At 36.5% G+C, this 20,010-nt stretch overlaps 2 protein-coding genes across 2 annotated transcripts; one reads left to right on the forward strand and one right to left on the reverse strand.

Moving 5' to 3' along the window:
- Positions 1-7,118: 7,118 nt before the first annotated feature.
- Positions 7,119-11,570, reverse strand: LOC110791980 (protein TORNADO 2). The gene is made up of 3 exons (XM_021996764.2): positions 10,841-11,570; positions 8,519-9,729; positions 7,119-7,372 (listed from the first exon to the last, which is right to left on the reverse strand). Exons 1-2 carry the CDS (start codon positions 11,336-11,338, stop codon positions 9,418-9,420), a joined length of 810 nt encoding a protein of 269 aa, XP_021852456.1. The 5' UTR covers positions 11,339-11,570; the 3' UTR covers positions 7,119-7,372; positions 8,519-9,417.
- A 1,474-nt stretch (positions 11,571-13,044) lies between these two features.
- On the forward strand, positions 13,045-18,490 carry LOC110791977 (33 kDa ribonucleoprotein, chloroplastic). Its single transcript, XM_021996755.2, has 4 exons — positions 13,045-13,476; positions 13,638-13,736; positions 16,307-16,600; positions 18,032-18,490. The coding sequence occupies exons 1-4, from the start codon at positions 13,108-13,110 to the stop codon at positions 18,182-18,184; spliced, it is 915 nt and encodes a 304-aa protein (XP_021852447.1). The 5' UTR covers positions 13,045-13,107; the 3' UTR covers positions 18,185-18,490.
- The last annotated feature ends 1,520 nt before the right edge of the window (positions 18,491-20,010 follow it).

Raw genomic sequence — 20,010 nt, forward strand, 5'->3', positions numbered from 1 at the left:
CGTCTCCCTTACTTCTTCGGGGATCCGTTTTAGCGGAACATCCGAACAGGGATCAGCATGGATCAGCCTATCCAGGGCCGAGGTAGAAGTAGAACCCAAAGTTGAGTGGCGCCTCTTCCTCGTCAAACCTTGCTCGGGCTGCTCCTCCTCTCCAGCAGAGGGAACCTCCTTCTGAACCTCGGGGACCGCAGCTTCGGGGCCCGAGAGATCTATCATCTCCTTGTCTGGACTCTTCTCCCTCTCGAAGGGAAGATCAGCAGACTCCTTCTTCTCCCCAGCTACCTCAGGGACATCCGAACCAGGAACAAAATCGGCTTCAATCGCCTCCATCACCTCGGTGATATCCTGGATTTCGATCCCCAAAGCAGCAGATGGTTTAAGGGGAGAAGGGATGATATCTTCCTCGACCAGCGGCTGATCCACGGGCGGCGGTTCAGCAACCACCACACTCTTTAACTTCTGCCCTGGCAAGGGCATGAAGTGAAGAAGATTCTTAGGAGGAGGCATGACTTCCGAAACCGCTTCCTACATAGCAAGCGTTCAAAGATTAGTTTCCGAAAAAGGGAGAAACGAACTACAAAAAATCCAAGTCAGAACAAATACCTTCTCCGAGGGCTGAGAAGCCTTCGCTTTCTTCGGATGCGTGGACGGCCTCAAAAGAGTGCTACCCTTCCTTTTGCGTTGATCCTAAAAAGGGGAGACCAAGGGTCAACGAATATAAAAGAAGAAAAAGGAAGAAATAGAGAAAAAAGCGGGAAATACCCGGTTCCTAGATAAAGTGATATCTATCCGAGCCGGAGATGAAACCGAAGGAACGGCACGCGGCACAGCGTCAGTCCCAGGACCCTAAAAAGATGGTCCAGGACCAAGACGTTAGCCGACGGCCAACCGAAAAGAAAAAGATAAACAGAAAATCGAGCTTATAAATGAACACTCACCGGGTCCGAAGTTGTCTTCAACTCAGGAAGCACAACCTTCACAGGAACAGCTTCAACAGAAGAGGCGGAATCCCACGGATCAGCTCGAACTTCGGATATCCGAGCAACCCCCGAAGGAGACAACACGTAATCCTTCAGACGAGGATTACGAGGGTTATCTTTTCCGAACTTGTACTCGGGAGCCGGGTCGTGAATAGTCTTCAAATCCAAAGAAATGCCCAACTTCTTAGGATCAATGCAGCTAAAGCCGTACTCTGCAAAAACAAAGCACAAAACATGTCAGCAAAACGAAACAGGAAAGAGGACAAACTCACTGAAAAAACGGTCTCAGCCGAAAGACACCTACCCCTGTCAAAAATCCTGCTGAGACCGGCAACAGCAAAAATGTCCTCCCTCAAAATGTAATTGAGATTCGGGAGCCAGCTAGACGGCAGTCGATGGTTATCCTCTTGAGCCAAGAACCACTGGAGGAGGTCCACATAGTGGCGATGGTTCCGATCTGGAGCTGCCACACCCCTCATATCAGGATCAGGAGCCACGAACCACTTCGGAGGACGATAAAAGTTGGGATGCTTCGGATCCGTCGGCACACGGACGAGCAACCACTCCGTCTTCCAATTGTGGTCAGAGCTAAGGTAGGGGTACGCCGTGATGTAGTTCGGATCCCCCCTCTTTCGGGACTTCTTGTTGACAATGGTCCACCAACCATACCCATCACCCTTGGAAGCATGGTTGAGAACCAGATCGTGAAGATCCCGAAAAATAGCGACAGAGCAAGGGAAATTGACGAAGTCACACACCCATCTAAATCCGATTATGTGCCTCATAGATTTGGGTGTGAGCTGGGCCAAACTAATGTTGTACGACACCAAAAGCTCGGATACGAACGGATCCAAAGGAAAGCGGAGACCATTCTCCAAATGGTGAGTATACACGGAAATGAACCCCCTCGGTGGATGAGTCACCCGAGGACGCTCTTGTTCAGGAAGCTCGCACCAGTACCCCAAGGCATGCTGAATTCCGTATAGCTCCTCGGCCTTCCGATGATAATTCCCTAACTTCGCTTCCACCAACCAGTCACCGCTGACCGATTTCTCCAACGGACCGTCGATCTGCGTGGTCTCATGCAAAATTGAGGCATACTTGCCCTTCGGATCAGCTTCCGTCCAATGAACTGGAAACTCGGAGTAACGACGACGAGCACCCGAAAAGCCAGCTCTCTCACCAGAGGTTGCGCGTTCATCTTCGGAAGCATCCCAACCAATCGAACTCTTCACCAACGGCCTCTCCGAAGGTCGACCCCTCGAAGATTTCGGTAACCTCCCCGAAGGCACGTTCTCTCTCTCACTAGAGGAACCAACAACGAACTTGCTTTTGCCCCTATTCTTTGCCATGGTCGCGAAATCTCGATCTAGGGTTTAGATTGAGGGGTAGAAGGAAGAGCGAAGAAAAAAAGAGAACTCAGAAGCAAATTACCTTTTTCCGAAGCGGAATTCGCCGATAAAGCGAACAACACAAGTTCCCGAAGTCTAAAGTTGGCCGAATTTCGTAGATCTGAAGAAGCAAATTGCACTGCGATCGCCGGAATTTAGAGAGAGAATGGGTTTGAAATAAGGAGTAAAAAGTTCAAAAGGAGCAAAGCACCCAGTATTTATAGAAAAGATAAAGGGCGCATCAACTTCCTCAAACCCACGATCTCCATGACACATTACAATTCCCAACACTTGTCATCAATGCAAATCATCCCTTTTCAAAAAAGAGAGGGAACCTTCGGACTTCTGACAGCTGGAAACCCACCCATTTAATTCTAAATGGACCGGGTCTGGGGGGCATGTTGTTTGGGCTCCCAATTGATTCTCAATTGGGCCACTAAGTCCAAAGCCCAATGGCTCTAAACGACAACATCAAACCTACCAATGGCTATTCAGCCATCCATTAAGGCCCAAGGCCCAATAACAATAAATGACCTATGGGCATTTATTATGCAAACACTATAAATAGGCCGCCAAGGCTCACACCTCAAGGTACGTCCAATTTATCGCCTTAAGACTACTCTTCTAGAGAACTTCTCTCTAGAATCCGAGCATCATTCTTACTTAGGCATCGGAGGGGCTTTCCTCGGAAACACCCCCGAGGCTAGTGACTTTGCTCTTGTGCAGGTGAATTCGGACTCCACTCATTCAAACAAGCAAGATCTTCAACACATACAAAAGGGCCTTCATTCGAAGCCCATTGTTTCCATCTTTACAACACCGGAACACACGGATCTGTACAAATTAGTTTCATTCAAAAGAAAATGAAAGATAAATTTGGAAGTACAATGGAGGGCCATCATCAAGCCCATGATCAATAATTGAAGTGTAAAGTGATGGTTCATATTTTATGGATCATTCTCATCTGCAAACTGATCGATCTACTTTCCTATTTCTGCAGATAAGCTGCATTACAGATTTACAGCATGCAAAAGAGAAAACATTATTGTTGCTACCTTTTATGGCCCCCCATTTTCCAGTTGTTTAAGTCGTTTAGATTCTGAATTGGGTGCACGTAATGTGTCCGTATATTTCGAAAATTTAATTTGTAAAATTATTGTAAAATTATTTTTTACCACCTAAAAAAGTAAAACTTGTCTTTTACCACTTAAAAAAAAAAAAAACATGTTTTTTACCACCAATTTTATACACTCCTTCCACGATTTTCTTTAACTACTTCATCCTCCTCTCTTCATTTCCATTGAATTTTGTTAATTTTGTGAATTGATAAGAGAAAAAATCATGTGAATTTATAAAAATAATGAAGTAGGAGAAGATAACGGATTTAAATACATGAAAACGTGGAATACAAGAAAAATATTAGATGTAATATCGTTATTGTGTCCCTCTATATAACGGTTTCATCTATTTTTTCCATTTTTAGATGGTAAAAAAATAAGCTTTTAATGTTTTTAAGTGGTAAAATACAAGTTTTAGTTTTTGGACGATGATATAGGTCGCAAGTTGCAACAACATTTAGTTGTCGCAATCTTACGTGTCGCAGTTTAATTGGTACATATAGGCGCCACGTATGCTATGCGTCATCATAATATTTTTACTATCAATGTAATATATTTACTATGAAAATATGTAAATACGGTAGTCGATATGAAAAAGGAAACAAATTAGAATATTAAGATTTTCCTACATTTTTTTATAACATGTATAATAGGGTATATAAGTTAAATATTTTAATTTCCAATTTAAATCATGACACATAAGCATGCCACGTCATCATTGTGACACGGCTTAAAGGTCGCATGTTGCGACCTTTATCATTTTCGTTAGTTTTTTATGTGGTAAAAAATAAATTTTCGATTTTTTAGATGGTAAAAAAAAGTATATCCTTAAGGGTATTATTGATATTTTACGTGGACACCAAATTGTTCAAGAGTTGCCTTGTATAATTGAGATCAATTAATTAATGAATTATTAAGAGTAGCAAATTATTATGTCTAATTGATACAACATTATCCTATAAAAATAATTAAGAAAAAAACATTATGACAATGATTGATTAAAAAATTAAAATAAATTAATACCTAATATTTGGTTTGGATGGAAACGGTTCATAGTTGATGAAATGGCATTGATTAACTTTGACTTTAATACATAAAGTGAGATTAATTATATAATGTGGTTAGGGTAAAATCTGACGGCTAACTGTTAAGTGGAAGTACTTACTTAAACAAGTAGAGAGGACAACAAACTGACCTATTCAGAGTTGAAAGTATACAGATTAAGCCAAGTTTGAAGTTATTAAGTCAACTCTTTTATTTTCGTGAATGAAAATAACAAATTTCAAAAATTCACAAGAATTGTGCATTACTACAACTTGCTTTTATTGTTTAGTTGACCTAGACTATTCCTTCACGATTAGGTTATACCCTACTTTTTTTGTCCGGAATTAATAGTTGTGTTGACTAGCAACTTTTTAAAAATACATGTCCAAGACACAGTTTTAGCGTCGAGGATTATTTTGGTACTGTTAAACAGAAAAGGGTAATATTATTGGACGATAATATAGAAAACCATAACATAACTATAATGGATATAAGATTTATAATGGTGGATTCCTAAACCAACACTAGTTCCACATTCCTAAACATACGTAACTCTAACACGTACCTTTAACCACATACTAATTAGATTTCTTAGAAGAAGTACCTTTTTTTTTTTGCAAAATACATTTAACATTTTGACTTTTAAGTTAGTCAATCAATGTCTAACTTTATTTATCAATATCTCTAATTATATACAGATTACTAGCAAAAATTATAAAAAATTAATATTTTAAAAATAATACCTCATTTGACAACAATTGGTATGTAATAGTGGAAAAGTTAACTATTTTGATGAGTGTATGACTGTCTCCGAACATGCTAGAATGCTAATGGGCAATTGGGAATTGTGGGCCGGACATAAATTCCAGCCTACAAATCATAGAATCAAATTCAAGGGTAAACCCAAACGGCCCAGCCCATCTCCAAAATCTGTTTACATCGAATTGAGGGACCTGCTATGCTAATACGGAGTATCAAAGTGGCACTGTTGGAACATTGGATCAGTACTCTTCTAAAAGTTCAGGATAGAATATAGTATAAGCCCAGTATTTCACTGGGCCTGAGTAGCTCACCCAACTTTTCACTGGGCCTGTTTGGTAATGAATCTAGGAAAGGAAATAGATTGAAAACATTTAACAAGGAGAAACGATTATGTCAAGTGTTATCATTATTTGTTGTTGGTATACCTAAGGAAGGCAACCCCTTGTATCAAATTAGGGATTGAGGACGGTAACACTTTGTTACTACAAGGTTAAGAGTGGTAACTGTTATAACGGATGCAAAGAAAGAATAAAGAACGTAATAAAGAACGCAGAGAATTTAACGTGGTTCACTAACAATGTGTTAGCTACGTCCACAGGCAGAGGGTAGGAAAGTTTTATTGATCTTGAGGAATACTGATTACATAATACGAATAGGTTATGACCTAAAGAGTTTATATAATACTCTCAGCGAGATCCTCGTGCTGGGACGTTGCAGTAGGGGATTGACCGATTCAAGGCATTATTCTAACAGTAACAAAGTGTGGTAATGCCGTAATGATTATCCTTTGGAAATGAATTTTGCTACTCATTTCTCATACCAAACAATAGGTAATGGAATTAGCTACTTCGTAATTGATTCTATTTTCAACCCTTGAAAAATATTATACCAAAATAACCAAAATGCTCTTAATAGTATAGAAATCGGTGGTCAATGTTGGAAAATTAGGGTCAACGTTGGAAATCCGGCACAAAGCCAGTCCTCACAAGTCACAACAATGTGTCTTCTTTTTTTTCTTTTTTTTTTGGTTAAACACAACAATATGTCTTTAAAATCTTCCAAAATCATATGAAGTTTTAGAGACATATTTTTGAGATATATACTTCATATGTGGGATTATGTTTGGGCCTATTTGTAACATTTGTGTTCTTACAATCAGAAAAAATAAATCACCTGCCATTTGGCCCAATTAAAAGTGTAATCAATTTTTGCAACATGGATTGAGAGACGGGCAGTAGCATTTTGACTTAGTCGAGTATCAAGACGCTAATTGCAAATTTTGTAAGTGTTTGTCAAGTTAACGGTTCAGGTAACGGTTTGATATCTTTTGTCAAATGTTAAAAGAATTAATGTTGAAAATAGCGGATAAATTTATGATAAATTTAAGTAAATTTGAAAAAAGTACATATAGCTTTTATTGTATTTACAATATCAACAACTACCCTTTTACCGAACCCTCACATTGTAACCCGTTACTTTAACTAGGGGTGAGCACGGTTCGGGTAACCGAACCGATAAGCTTATCGGTTTGGTTACCCGAAACCCGATAAAGGCAAAACCAATACCCGAAACCGAACCGATAAGAATCGGGTACCCGAAATTCCGGATACCCGAATCAATTATCCGAACTTAACCGAATTTTGATTAAATTTATAATTTGATTCCCAATTTTTATTATGCAGCACTTATTTTTATAAAAAAAAATGTTTAAATCAGATATAGCATTAATATGGTCCTTCTATGGGCACCATACTCCATAGTTGATTATCTGCTTATGAAACCTGTAGAGGGGCTATGATTACTGAAAAATATATGACGAGATGTTGTATAAATAAAGTACTCAACGCTCACGATTCGGGCGTAACTAATTAATCAACTCCATTACACAAGATAAAATAAAAATAGTTCTCAATTAACCAACATTACATATATAATTTTCCACAGAGGCAAGACAAAAGCTTTAGGCATTTCAAGCTTGATCTTTGAAAATCTGGTACAGAAACACCATCCTCCAATTTAACTTGAAACTTCAAGTAAGTAGCAACAAAGTTGAGGGACACCAGCAGCAGGAAGAGTTCTTCAAAAATACAAAAGAAAAGAAAATTAAGATGTGGAGGATAATTAAAACAATAAGACAATAGAAAAACAGAATGTTACCTACATAGCAGCAACTTTAATCATCATGAACAATCAAACTCAATCACCACCACAACATTTAGCATATTTAAACTAATTCACACAAACCCAGATGCAAAAATAAACCAAAATGCAGAATAAGGTCTCCTATTCACTTTCAACTTGATTCACAAAGCTAGCCTACGCAAATTGTTACAGGTAAATATGTTCCCTAGCATTGTTTATGAAATGACAAGTGCAGATGGGTGCTAAGTGCTAACTGCCCTATCTACATTAAGAGTCGTTGGAGAGCATTATCTCTTCATAATAACATGCTGAACAATGGCTTTAATGTTGTAAACTTTAGTGGGCTACATCTGCAAGGTCCATGCCCAAATGAACCCCGTTATTATTAATTGGAAGTTAAAGAATCACAAGGTCGGTCAAAGTACCATCAACAATTAACATATGTCTTACTACAGTTCTTAACTCACCCTTCACCCCTTCAGCATTTTAAGCTCAATAAAATCAAGAAACTGACAAATTAATTAATTCTAAGCTCAAATAGATTTTGAAATATGAAATATGAAATATAACAATTAACAAATCCTTGTAAAAATAATCTACAAACAGTACCCTGAATATTAAAAGAAGTAAAATAATTTAGTGAATGCATTTTAATCTACTTACTTACACCAAGTATTAACCTGTAAGAAAGAGTGGAATAGTAAACCAAGTCATGATAAATTGATAATTAACTGCTCTCACAAGCAAGAATTTCCTATAAATATGATGTATATAGCATCCGGGATAAAAGAGACTAATCTAAACATTGATTTGCAATCCACAAAAGGCCGGTTAAATTACCGTCAACAATCAACAATACTTCTTAGTTCTTAACTCACCATTCAGCATTTTAAGCCCAATTAAATCACGAAAATAACAAATTAATTAATTCTAAGCTCAAATAGATTCAAATAATGAAAAATAACAAATCCTTGTAAAAGTAATCTACAAACAGAGTCAAACACCATGAATATTGAAAACTCACGATAACAAAAAAATTCAGAAATTAATCACATTTAAAGTTAAAGATGGAACTAATTACCTTGAAAACTCCGACGAAGTGGTGAACGGCCGGTGACGACGGTGAGTAGTGAGTGTTGATGAGATGATGGAGAATAGTAGTATGAGATCTAAGACCCAAAGAAGAGATGATGGATATCTCAGATCTGTAGAAATATAGAATGAGAAGAGAGAGAAAGAGAGTGAGTGAGAGGATGAGCGATTGAGCGGCGGTCTGGAGAGTGGATGAGACCAAGAGAAGGAATTAGGTTATTCCACATTTGCGACTCAATATACTTCTTTTCAGCTTTTTTTTTTAAAAAAAAAATTGAAAACTGAACCTTTTCGGGTAATTCGGGTACCCGAATCTTTGTTAACGGGTATCGGTTACCCGATCCGTTAACAAAGTTTCGGATCGGGTACCCAAACCGAAATCGTTATCGGTTCGGGTACCCTAATATTCGGATCGATTTTGGTTCGGATTTTCGGGTTTTTGGTTTTTCGGATAGTTTTGCACAGCCCTAACTTTAACAACTAATTGTTACCCGTTACTATTCACCGCTATGGCTAATTTTCAAAATTTTAAGTAGGATTGAAGCTCTAACTCTCTAAGTCCCTAACATCAAAAACAATTTTTAACCCCAAAGTTAAAAACATCATAAGAACATTTGTAATCATCGAAATACATTCACCTTTCGGCGCAACCCGCAAATCCCGTTATAATGATGCTCATAATTTTTTCAAAAAGTCCCCTTCTCAGTCTTCAATAAACCCCACAAAAGAAATAAAAAATTCTTGGCAAACGTAAAAGAAATACAATAAAATAATTTACAAACCAATAAACAAAAAATTACATAAAAAAGTCCATACAATCCAATGTAGTTAAACTCAAATTACATTAACATGACAATTACATAAAATTAGTAACATTATTGTTATTAATTAAGTGTAACCTTGCTTATATTTTCTAAAAATCTCCTCCGTTTTAGCATTCCTAAACGCACAACAGCCAACAAGATAAACACAAATAAGCGCGATTAGCGTAATAATTAAGATTATATTAGCCTTCCTCCATTGTCTAGCAAGACTAGCAAGTAAACCAGCTTTACAAGATTCACAAGAGTAACAAAGTTGGTTTTGTTCATTGTTCCATGACAAGCAATCCATATCAGCAGCTGTATCAATTGGGCTTATCCAAAATGTTGGGTTTATGAATGTGTATCCACATGCTGTTGGTGGTTTACAACATCCTGTCTGAAAAAAAATAAAAATAAAAGTTTGGAATAACATCAATACAAAGGAAAGAATATATTTAGGGTTTATTTAATTAATTAATTAACATTGATTTACTTAAGAGTACATAGATTCTTAAACATGTGACATGAGAATTTGAGATGTATTACATGGGTGGAGGAATCTTTAACTTTTTTGATCTGTTTTTTTACAGATCTGTGTTACCCTAGGCGATAGAATATCGTATGTGATACAGTTACGTTTTAGTATCTTAATTAATACCTAACAACCGTTAATGTTACTGTATCCGTCGTCAAATTATAGTGTTCATTTTGATTTACAATAAGTAAGACTAGGTACGAGTAAGTTTCTGAAATAAGGTGAAGATAACTAGTCCTATATGTTGAAAAATAATTACTCCCTAGATGAAATTCTCCATATCATTGAGAGTGAGGGCTCCCGAGTTAATTTTAGTGATAAAGAAATATTACCAATCAAATGGCAATTTCGTAAATAATTGATTTTATTACGAAAATGCCATTAAATGCATGATTCAAATACATTGAAACATACGTTCAGTGACAAAAATCATATTTCATCCGTTCTACAATACATGAATCATTTCTTTTTGCACGTATACCTACACGCTTCTTTGAAAATTAATATCTCTAAATACGTATAAGTAAAAAATTATAAAAAAATTTGATATTTAGAATCCTTGCATTAATACGAATTTAACAAGATGTCACTTGACTATGTGTTTTCTTAGTGAAAGAAAGATTGTAAAGGTTGATTGATGAATAGTGCGCAAGTACGTAATATCACCTATAATTTTTCAGCCAAACATTTACGAAAATGCCATTTGATCGGAAATGTTTCCCAACCACTAAGATTAAACTTGAAAATTGGAATTTCTCATTGACACTATTGAGAGTGGACAAAAAGGATTATCTATCATCTTTTCTTTTTGAAAGAAAAGCTTAAAAGAGGTTTATACCTCAATTTTTCCATTTCTATAGCTTCTAACAGATCTTAAGCTATCTACTCATCTCAATCACAATACAAAATATAAAATCCAAGTTACATTTTAAAAAGATATAAACAAAAATGTATGAACATTGAGTAAAATTACCTGGATAGGAGAAAGAGGAGCATTGAAAAAATCTTGAGCCATAGTATAAGTCTGGTTTAACTCAGGACAAACACTAGTAGAGCTCAAACAACTCTTAATCAAAGCCCACTTAAACGGGCCATGAACCCTCCTTCGAAGAAAGCCCGAGAACCCATCAAGCCTGTACTCCAAGTAACCCCGGCTAGGGGCCGGGTGACCCGACCCTCTAGAGGTAACCATGAACACAAAAACAACCAAACAAGCTAACAAAATGATCAAAACAAGCATACCAATAAGGTAAAATATAAGCAAAGGGGCATTACGCCAGAACCCGCCCACAAACCCGGCTAGGGCAACTACAAGGGTCAATGCACCTATGATAATAACGGGCCATTGTAGGATCCGAATACATGAGGTTTCCGGGTCACTGGCTAACCATATTCCGGTACCGATAATGGGGATTGCAAGTAGTATGCCTAGGAAGTTTATGGCTCCTATCACATTGTTGCTTAATGCCATTTTTTTATGAGGGTGTTTTCGACTTTTCAGGGTGGGAAATTCTTTCTTCAATTCAATTCAAAGTTGAGGCTAAAATCTGCATTTCTAACATATGAAAATGGGGTTGTTTTAATGAGGAGATTTTTTTGGTTTTGTGATAGAAGGAAGGTTTTTAGGTAATGTAATGTACTAATGTGTAAAAGGTTTGTGTTTTGGAATAAAAAGTCTAAGATTAAAGCAGTATAATTGGATGTACTTTTTTGGCTTTTGTTCTGTTTTTGCCAGATTGAAGGGTTGGAGATTAGGGATTGTTGTTTGTCCTCGAGATTGGGATAATTGGAGCCCATTTGTGGGGTAGGGTATGTTTTGGGCTTTTTTGTTTGTTTATTTTGGATCATGGCTATGAAGCCCATCTAAATCTCTTGCAATAAAGTTCAAGTAATTAGTGTTGTGATAATTAAGGTTTGCAAGTATGAAAGAATCTAAAGTTAACTGAACTTTGTTTGGAACTAAACTGGAATGAATTGAATTACTCGATATAGTATTAGAATAAACTGAACTAAATTGAACTAAATATGACTATATGCTGTTTGCCCTGCTAGTCTGACCCAAAATTGTCTAGGTGTGGGCATATTTCTTGGGCCCATTTTGTGGACATGACTCGGCTTGGCCTGATTTTAAATTTGCTAGGTGGTTCAAATTTAAAATTTTAATTATAAATTGGCATGACCCGAAATAGCGTATCCTTGCACCCAGTTGTCCCGACTCGACATCATGGAGTGATTTTTTTGTTACGGCCTGATCCGTCATTTGATTAGTCCTAAATTGAAATTAAATTGAATCGAAAAATTGAAAACTAAGTCTAAAAGAACAAGGATCGATTCGTGTTCTTCTCAATTAACTAAATTCACCATTAGTTTAATCAGACTTATTTTCACTGACCAAAAAAGGCATTAGGATTTCATTCATGATTAAAGGTCGTATCTCTATTGGATTCGTCAATAACTCCAACTTACAATCAAGTACCTCTTACGAAATATGTCATAAACTAACCTAAGTTGGGAACCAAAAATAACCAGGTAAAATTAACTTATTCTCCGCGTTTTGAAAAATAAACTATATTTGAAATATACATTTGAACTAGTAAAATAGACTTGATATGCTAAAATCCGACCCTCTTGCTAAAAGTAAATATAAAATTGTACTTATTCTACCAAATCGATATGATCCAAACTTGACAAAACTCGAAACCTTTCAAAATTTTGAACCAATACCATTCTTTGTAGTTTCAATTTCCATGTTTCGAACACTTGACTATAAAAATTAAGCTGACGTGACCTCAAACTGCTTGACCTTTTTTACATGCACATTTACACCTATTGAATTATGTGTCTCGGTGCATCGACCTATATGGCTATATTACCGGACTTGGAAATCCATATCGGACACGAGTACGTGTCCAAATGTCAGACACAACTATTTTGTGAAAAAAATTGCATGATATTAGTCCAAAATGAAATGTCCAAGTATCCATATCCATGTCCGAATATCGAGAATTTGGTACGCGTATTTGATGTAAAATGAAGAATACTGGTAACAGACAACGACTACAACAACCTCAACAATTCAGCATTCAACAACAACCCCAAAACGTCACGTTTATAAGTAAATGAATCCATAAAACTCATAAAACGTTGCGTTCCAAGCATAAAGGAGAAAAACTAAAAACGAAAGGAGAAGAAACACGTTAAAAAATCCAGGACTCAGAAACAGGAAAGGTAACCTTATCAATGGAGGCAACAACAGCAAGAACAAGTTCTATCCTCTTCTCTCACCTCCACTCATCACTCCCATCTCCCTCACTCTCTCCTTTAACCAAATTCCCATTTAAATCTTCATCTTCTCTAATTCATCTTCGCATTTCCAATTCTACCCTTTCATCTTCACTCAAATTCCCACTCTATCCCTCCAAAAACAGGTCTACCTTTGAACTACAATCTTCTGTTGAAGGAGTGGTGGCACTAGAGGAAGAAATTCCCAATGAAACCCAGGAAAATATCCAAAAGAGGAAACTTTATGTGGTTAATTTTCCCTTTTCTCTTTCTTCTGATGAATTGAAGAAGTTGTTTAGTGAGTGTGGGACTGTCAAGGATATTGAGGTAATTTCTTGATTTTTGAGAGTAATTTTTGTTTTAATTTGGTGTGTTGAGAGCCGCAAAGAACGATTTCAGGTCTAGGGTATTACCCCCAACTAATTATTGTTTTATTTCTGATTTTGTTATTTTGTTTAATGTTGTTTTTTTGTTGGGATTTGTTTTAGCTGATTAGGGATAAAGATGGGAAGAACAGAGGATATGCATTTGTTACAATGGATTCTGGAGATGAAGCTCAAGCTGTTATTGATAAATTTCATGCTAAGGTAAATATAATTGTCTCTTTTTTGTTAAGAAGTTTGTTTCTTTATCACTTCTGTTGTGTAATTATATGTTGAATGAATTGTGATAATTGAACAAAAAGAATTTAACAATTGAATTATGGGATGTTTGAATTTGTGTTATCTTTCCACCAAAAATAGGGGTGGGAGTAGAAGGAAGAAATATATGGTTCATAAGGGTGTCTCAAACATAATCTATTCATGTTTTGACAATCTAAAGTGTAACTAGTAAGGTCATTGTTGCATACTTTACCTCCCCGAACACGACCTTAGGCAGGACAATGGGGTGTTTGTTGACCGTTTTGTTGTTACATTATGACATTGATATGAGAAGAGTAGAGTTATTGGAGAAATAGTATGATATGATGCCATGAAATTCGCGATACTTTTTAATATAAGTGGACTTGTTACCTATTACTCTATTAGGCTTTATTGAAATACTAGTAGGTTATAGATGAAAAGATAAATGAAAGCCTTGTTACAACAGATTGCTGCATTGTTTGGATTAAGTCTATTAAGATTAGTTGAAATGTGGAATATTCTACAGTTTTATGCTGTTGAGGTTTCTGAATGGCAATAACGATTGTTATTGAAGATTGGATGACTTTCTTTGGGGTAATTTGAGCAGTCTCTTATGCTGTTTGAATAGGTGGAAGATGCTAAGAGTGTGTGGTGAGAGCAGATATACGATAGATAAATAATGGGAATTTGTCAATGATAGACAGTGTCTGTTGAATATGAGTCCAACTGAGTGGATCTCAAGAATAATCCATGAGGACCATGACCTCTTGTGTTTTACAGGTTGCTGTTAAGGCTCCGTTTGGTTTGGTGTAAAACGTTTTCGGTGTAAAATGATTTTCCATGGAAAACACTTTCCAAGGAAAAACACAATTCCAAACTAGCTTTCCTTTGTTTGGTTCCTTTAAAGAAAATGGGAGAAGATGGTGAAGATTGAGGGGAAGAAGGGAGAGGGAGGTAAGGAGGAAAGGTGGAAAACTGGTTTCCCTTCCTTTCAAATGGAAAAGGTTTTTCATCTTTGAGGGAGTTACGGAAAATTGTTTTCTATCCCTTACCATACCAAACAACGTAAAATGATTGAATCGTTTTCCATGAAAACGTTTTACACCCTACCAAACGGAGCCTAAGTGCTAAATGTAGTTTCCTTGGACAACTTTACACGGAGGTGATACACTGATACATGCATTTAACTGCAAGGGAAGTTAGTATGGAAGGGGGCAAAGGCGAATCAGTGGGTAATGATGTAATGTGCAGCATAATTGTTAGGGAATCCTTTCTCACTTTACTAAGATAATGTTTCAGAAAAGAAACAGGCATAGCCTCTCACTTGCAGAAACCACCAGTAATATTTTGAAAAACAAGATTACTCTATCTCTGTCCTAATTTCTGATGCTCTCTTCCCTTTACCCCAAACCTCATAAACACGAGAAATAGAGAGATAATTGAGGCTCTGATATCTTTCTGTGGATGTAGTTTGTGACTTTGTGGCTAATTTCTGACACGGTCTAACCTCTGTTAATCTTAGTAACCTCTCATGGTATGATCTAGTATGTTACGGAGAGAATTTATAATGCCCTCATTCAGTCCTTTTCAAGAGTATAGAAGTGCTGTTTTGCTGAACAGCTATTGACAAAGTGGAAAGAGAATAATCAAAAGTTGCATTACAAAAAGTTTGCTAAATTCCTTATTTTATTAGTTTTAACTTTTAATTGGTCAAAAGGATGGCTTGGCTATCTGAGATGGCCGTACAAGTTATTGCTGAAATTTGCACCGGATATCCATCTTGAAATTTAAGGAAAGGCTTAAAGTGTTAACTGGCTGTCATGGATCGATAGTGCCGTCCTACCTCTTTCCCATCCATGTAGTGTTTTTCTTCTTCCCCTAAGTTACTCTTCCATACTCTTTGCTATTGTATGAAGTACATTTTAACTATGAGCATAACAAAGGAGCGTTTCTCTTGGTTTTTATATGTGATTTATGTCAACCTATCATTCCATTGTTCATTTGGTGGGAGTATGGAACACATTTTTTTCCCAAATACTTCCCTTGGCGAAAATTGTACTTGCCTTGATGTGTTGTTGGTTATTTCTTGGTAAAAGTTGTTGCAACAGTTTTGCAACTCTTTTGACAAATAAAAGATACTTCGTATCATTTATCTCAATATAGAGTTTGGACTTTGGAGCTTGCAGGGGTTCTTAACAGAGATGATATAAATAGTGTCGTAAACCCTTCAAATATGTTTCCTATTTCGCCCTGTTAGGATGGCGATAACTTAGAAATGAACATAACCACTCTCTAATCATAAGTTCATAACCACTGAAGTTATTCTTGTTAGGTACAATAGCAACATTCTTTTCGTCGAAAACAAGCTGATAAAAATTAAAGAGAGATTTCTCTCTGCTAAGATAAATTTTAAATTAGATTTTCTTTCAGATATAGCTCGATTCATATTTCATTGCAAATGAAATGAATATTCACATTCTTATCATACTTGAGTTGAAATTTCACTAACTGCGTCATGTGTTTTGATGTTTCAGGAATTGTCAGGGAGAACTATTAAGGTGGAGTTTTCAAAGAGTCTAAAAAAGCCTCGACCTAAAACTCCTGCAATTCGTCCTGTTAAAGAGACACATCATAAACTTTATGTATCAAATTTACAGTGGAAAGCGAGATCCATTCACCTCAAAGAATTCTTTTCAGCCGATTTCACACCTGTTTCTGCTAGGGTTGTTTTTGAGAGTAGTCCATCAGTAAGATCTGCTGGATATGGTTTTGTTTCATTTAGCACAAGGGAGGAAGCGGAGGCTGCGCTCTCTTCTTTGGATGGAAAGGTAAGGGCTCGTTCGGTATCACTGTCAGTTTTTGGTTTATTGGTTTTATAAATCATATGATATATACTGAATCATGAACTAAAAAATAATCATACATATAGTAATCATATTAATTTTGTAAACTGGCAACAAAAAACTGAAAACAAAAAACGATACCGAACGGGAACTCTTTGTTTTGCTTTTAACCTAATACCCTGTCAGCCGTTATGAAAAAGACTCATAGAACTCTTCCCTTAAAGTTCAGGGTTTTATTTATAGGTATTCTTATCAGTCATATAAGTTAGTTTCGTTCTTGGTATTGCCACTGATGAATTTCAGTCTGAATTGAGTAGCTCTTGGACTTCAGTTCACTGCTTGAAGCAATTCCAGCAATACCTTTTAACCATAGTGAAGGCTGAAATGGAATTTGATGTGCCAATATCCAATGCTTTCGCCGTAATCCAATGCCACGGGATTTAGAATGAAATAAATCAAAGGACTATTAGCAGAGTTATTCTTGGAAATACGAGTGCAGTTTTTTGCTACTTTTAAGCAATATGACAACCTTTTCCAGACATCTCAATATAGGAGTATAAGAGTGACTGTTATTTTCAGAGCCACGTAAAGCTAATATTGTCATACCTGGCTTGTTTCTGAAGCTTATATTCTGTATTGTGGATTAACTAGCATGTATCAACTAATCAACTGTCTATAAGCAACTTCTGTAAGAGCATCTCCAATGGTTGTAGCTAGGGACTAGCTTGAAATTTATAAAAGTCTCAAGCTAGTAGCTAGACCATTGGAGTGCAAATATTAAATTAGCTTGGCCAAGCAAATTAGCTTAAACAACCTAATTTGCTTGACAACTAGCTCCCAAATTTGTCAAATAATTAATTGACAAGTGGGACAAGTGAAACTAATTTAATTAACAAGCTAGTTGCTATCCATTAGAGCACAAATTAACTAAACAATGAAATAGCTTAAAATCTTATGTGGCACAACAAGCTAATTGTCAAATTAGCTTACTATTAGAGATGCTCTAAACATGTAGAGCATGTTTGGTATAACACTTTTCAAGTGTTGGAAATGGAATCAATTAACTAATTCTATTACCTGTTGTTTGGTATGAGATATGGGTACGTAACACACTCCATTTCCAAAGGGTAACCATTACCACCAATTTGTTACCTCTAGTAACCTTGTGGTAACAAAGTGTTATCGGTTATCCTCCTCAATCCTTAATTTGATACAAGGGGTTGCTTTGCTTAGGTATACCAAACAACAAATAATGAAAACACTTAACATTACCATTTCGCCTTCTTAAATGTTTCCAATCCATTTCATTTCCTAGATTCATACCAAACATGCACGTAATATGATGTCTGGAACTTTGATGGTAAAGTAGATTCATGTTGCTCGTCTGTAAATTTAATAAATTAAATTTTGATATAGGAATTATTGGGGCGTCCAGTACGCTTGAAATTCAGTGAACGGAATAGTGATGTCGAAGCTACAAATGAAGAGAAAGAGACAGATAACTTGGATGAATCTACAGTCGTGATTAGTGAGAAAGAAGTTTCCGATGATCAGCCTGACGAGTCATAGTCTCATATAGGAAGAAGTCGTGTTCTCAGAAATCCGGTGTGTACATTTTTGCTATATTCCATTATTCTTCTGCACTAGATGCTTTTTCAACCACTGTTATGCTCATTATTATCATTACTGGTATTATTTTTGTAACACATGTGCCTTACCTTAGTAAACCCTAGTGTAGAACTTGTAATTGCATCTCAACTTTTCATTTCATAGGTATACAGCAAGTGTATAATATTTCCATGAATACAGATTTGCTGCAACTGCAAGAAACATACTGTACTTTCTATGTGGGTAGTGTTTGCCCCTTTTGCAGAATCTGTATAGTTTTCATGTGGGTAGCTATTATTCAACTTATTGTGACTCAACTTATATTATCTAAACTTATCTGAACTCATCTGAAATTAACTCGTATGAAATTAACTGAACTTATTTTGTGCATATTGGAATATGCTAGGATTCCTGTAGATAAATGTTTACTCCTTAATTGGCTATATAATGGAGTTTAAACTCCCCTATTTCATCATCTTCTTATCTAAATTGAGCTAATTACATAGAGATTATTGTACTTTGAGCCGTGTGCCGTCCACGAAAAGATAGTTGTTGACATCTATGGCTGTTAGTGATTGAGGTTTTGATGAGGGAAACAATTACTACACTCAACCACATTCTTGGGTTTTTCTTGTTATCCTTATCACTTTGCAAGTTTTGCATTGATAAATATGGTTAAGGAGTATTATTCTTATCAACTCTCTACTTCCCAACTATCCCACATAAATGTCTAAGGCAGTTGTATTCTTGTGAGAGCTATTCGATTCCAAGATTCAATCACAATGCATTATCCATTTTAGACAGAAATTTGCATTCAGAAAACTGTATGTGAAACTGTCATAATGTTACTGTTATGTGGCGGAAATAGTTGGCTGAAAATAAGGTAGCAAACACCACTCGAACCACCCTGTATCACATTAAGGTCTTGTTCTCTTCATAGGACCCGGTCTGATTTTTCTAGTTTCTGGTTTGGTATGAATGTTTATGTAAACTAAGGCATCGGTCGTGCCGGAATCGATATCCTATTTCCAGCTGAATGAGGGCCGCACAGCCGTCAACCCTTTTTAAGTGCAGTGCCTAGATACAATCTTCTGGTCTTTCGTCCGCTATTCGAATTTCTCTCTTAGAAAATGGCCCCGGCCCCAGCCGGAAAGAGTAAGACCGGAGATTATGTATGTTTTCTGCGAGTGTTTTTTTGCTTTTTTGGTCTGATCTGGTATGACTTATCTGGTCCGGTGGTCTGATATGGTATGATTTTCCCGTTCTGATCTAATAAGCAATAAGAATAAGGTGATTGTGGGATGAAAGCCTAAGACTTGTCTTATTTTCTTTTATTTTAGGTTTAATAAGTTAATATTCCATATTGTATAGGATAAGTTGAGTTTGCTTCGGATCTCATTCTAGTATGTTGAAAAACTCCGTTATAAACTTGGGTGTGACCCTTGAACGTATGCCCAAGCACATGGACAATGTGTGGCAAACGTGCTTGGACAAAACGGTTTCAATAAAGTATGGTACGTATCTCCTGTAAAGAAGAGTTGTTCATGGACGGGACAACTCGGATGATTCGATTTATCGGATCCTCGAAAGGGGGCTAGTATGTACAACGTTGAAAACTTGGATGGTTTTCAAGACTCAACTAATTTGGTCAAGGTGGGGTACATGTTTCTTATCCAAGATCATTTCGAAGTTATTGAGTTTTCCAGCTTCCACCAAAATATTTCGTCGTCTTTCCTTTCAAAGATTCGTTAGTTTGGAAATTCCGGAAAAGTGATTTCGGTACACCA

This window comes from Spinacia oleracea, chromosome 6 (assembly GCF_020520425.1).
Source record: "Spinacia oleracea cultivar Varoflay chromosome 6, BTI_SOV_V1, whole genome shotgun sequence".
Taxonomy (NCBI): domain Eukaryota; kingdom Viridiplantae; phylum Streptophyta; class Magnoliopsida; order Caryophyllales; family Amaranthaceae; genus Spinacia; species Spinacia oleracea.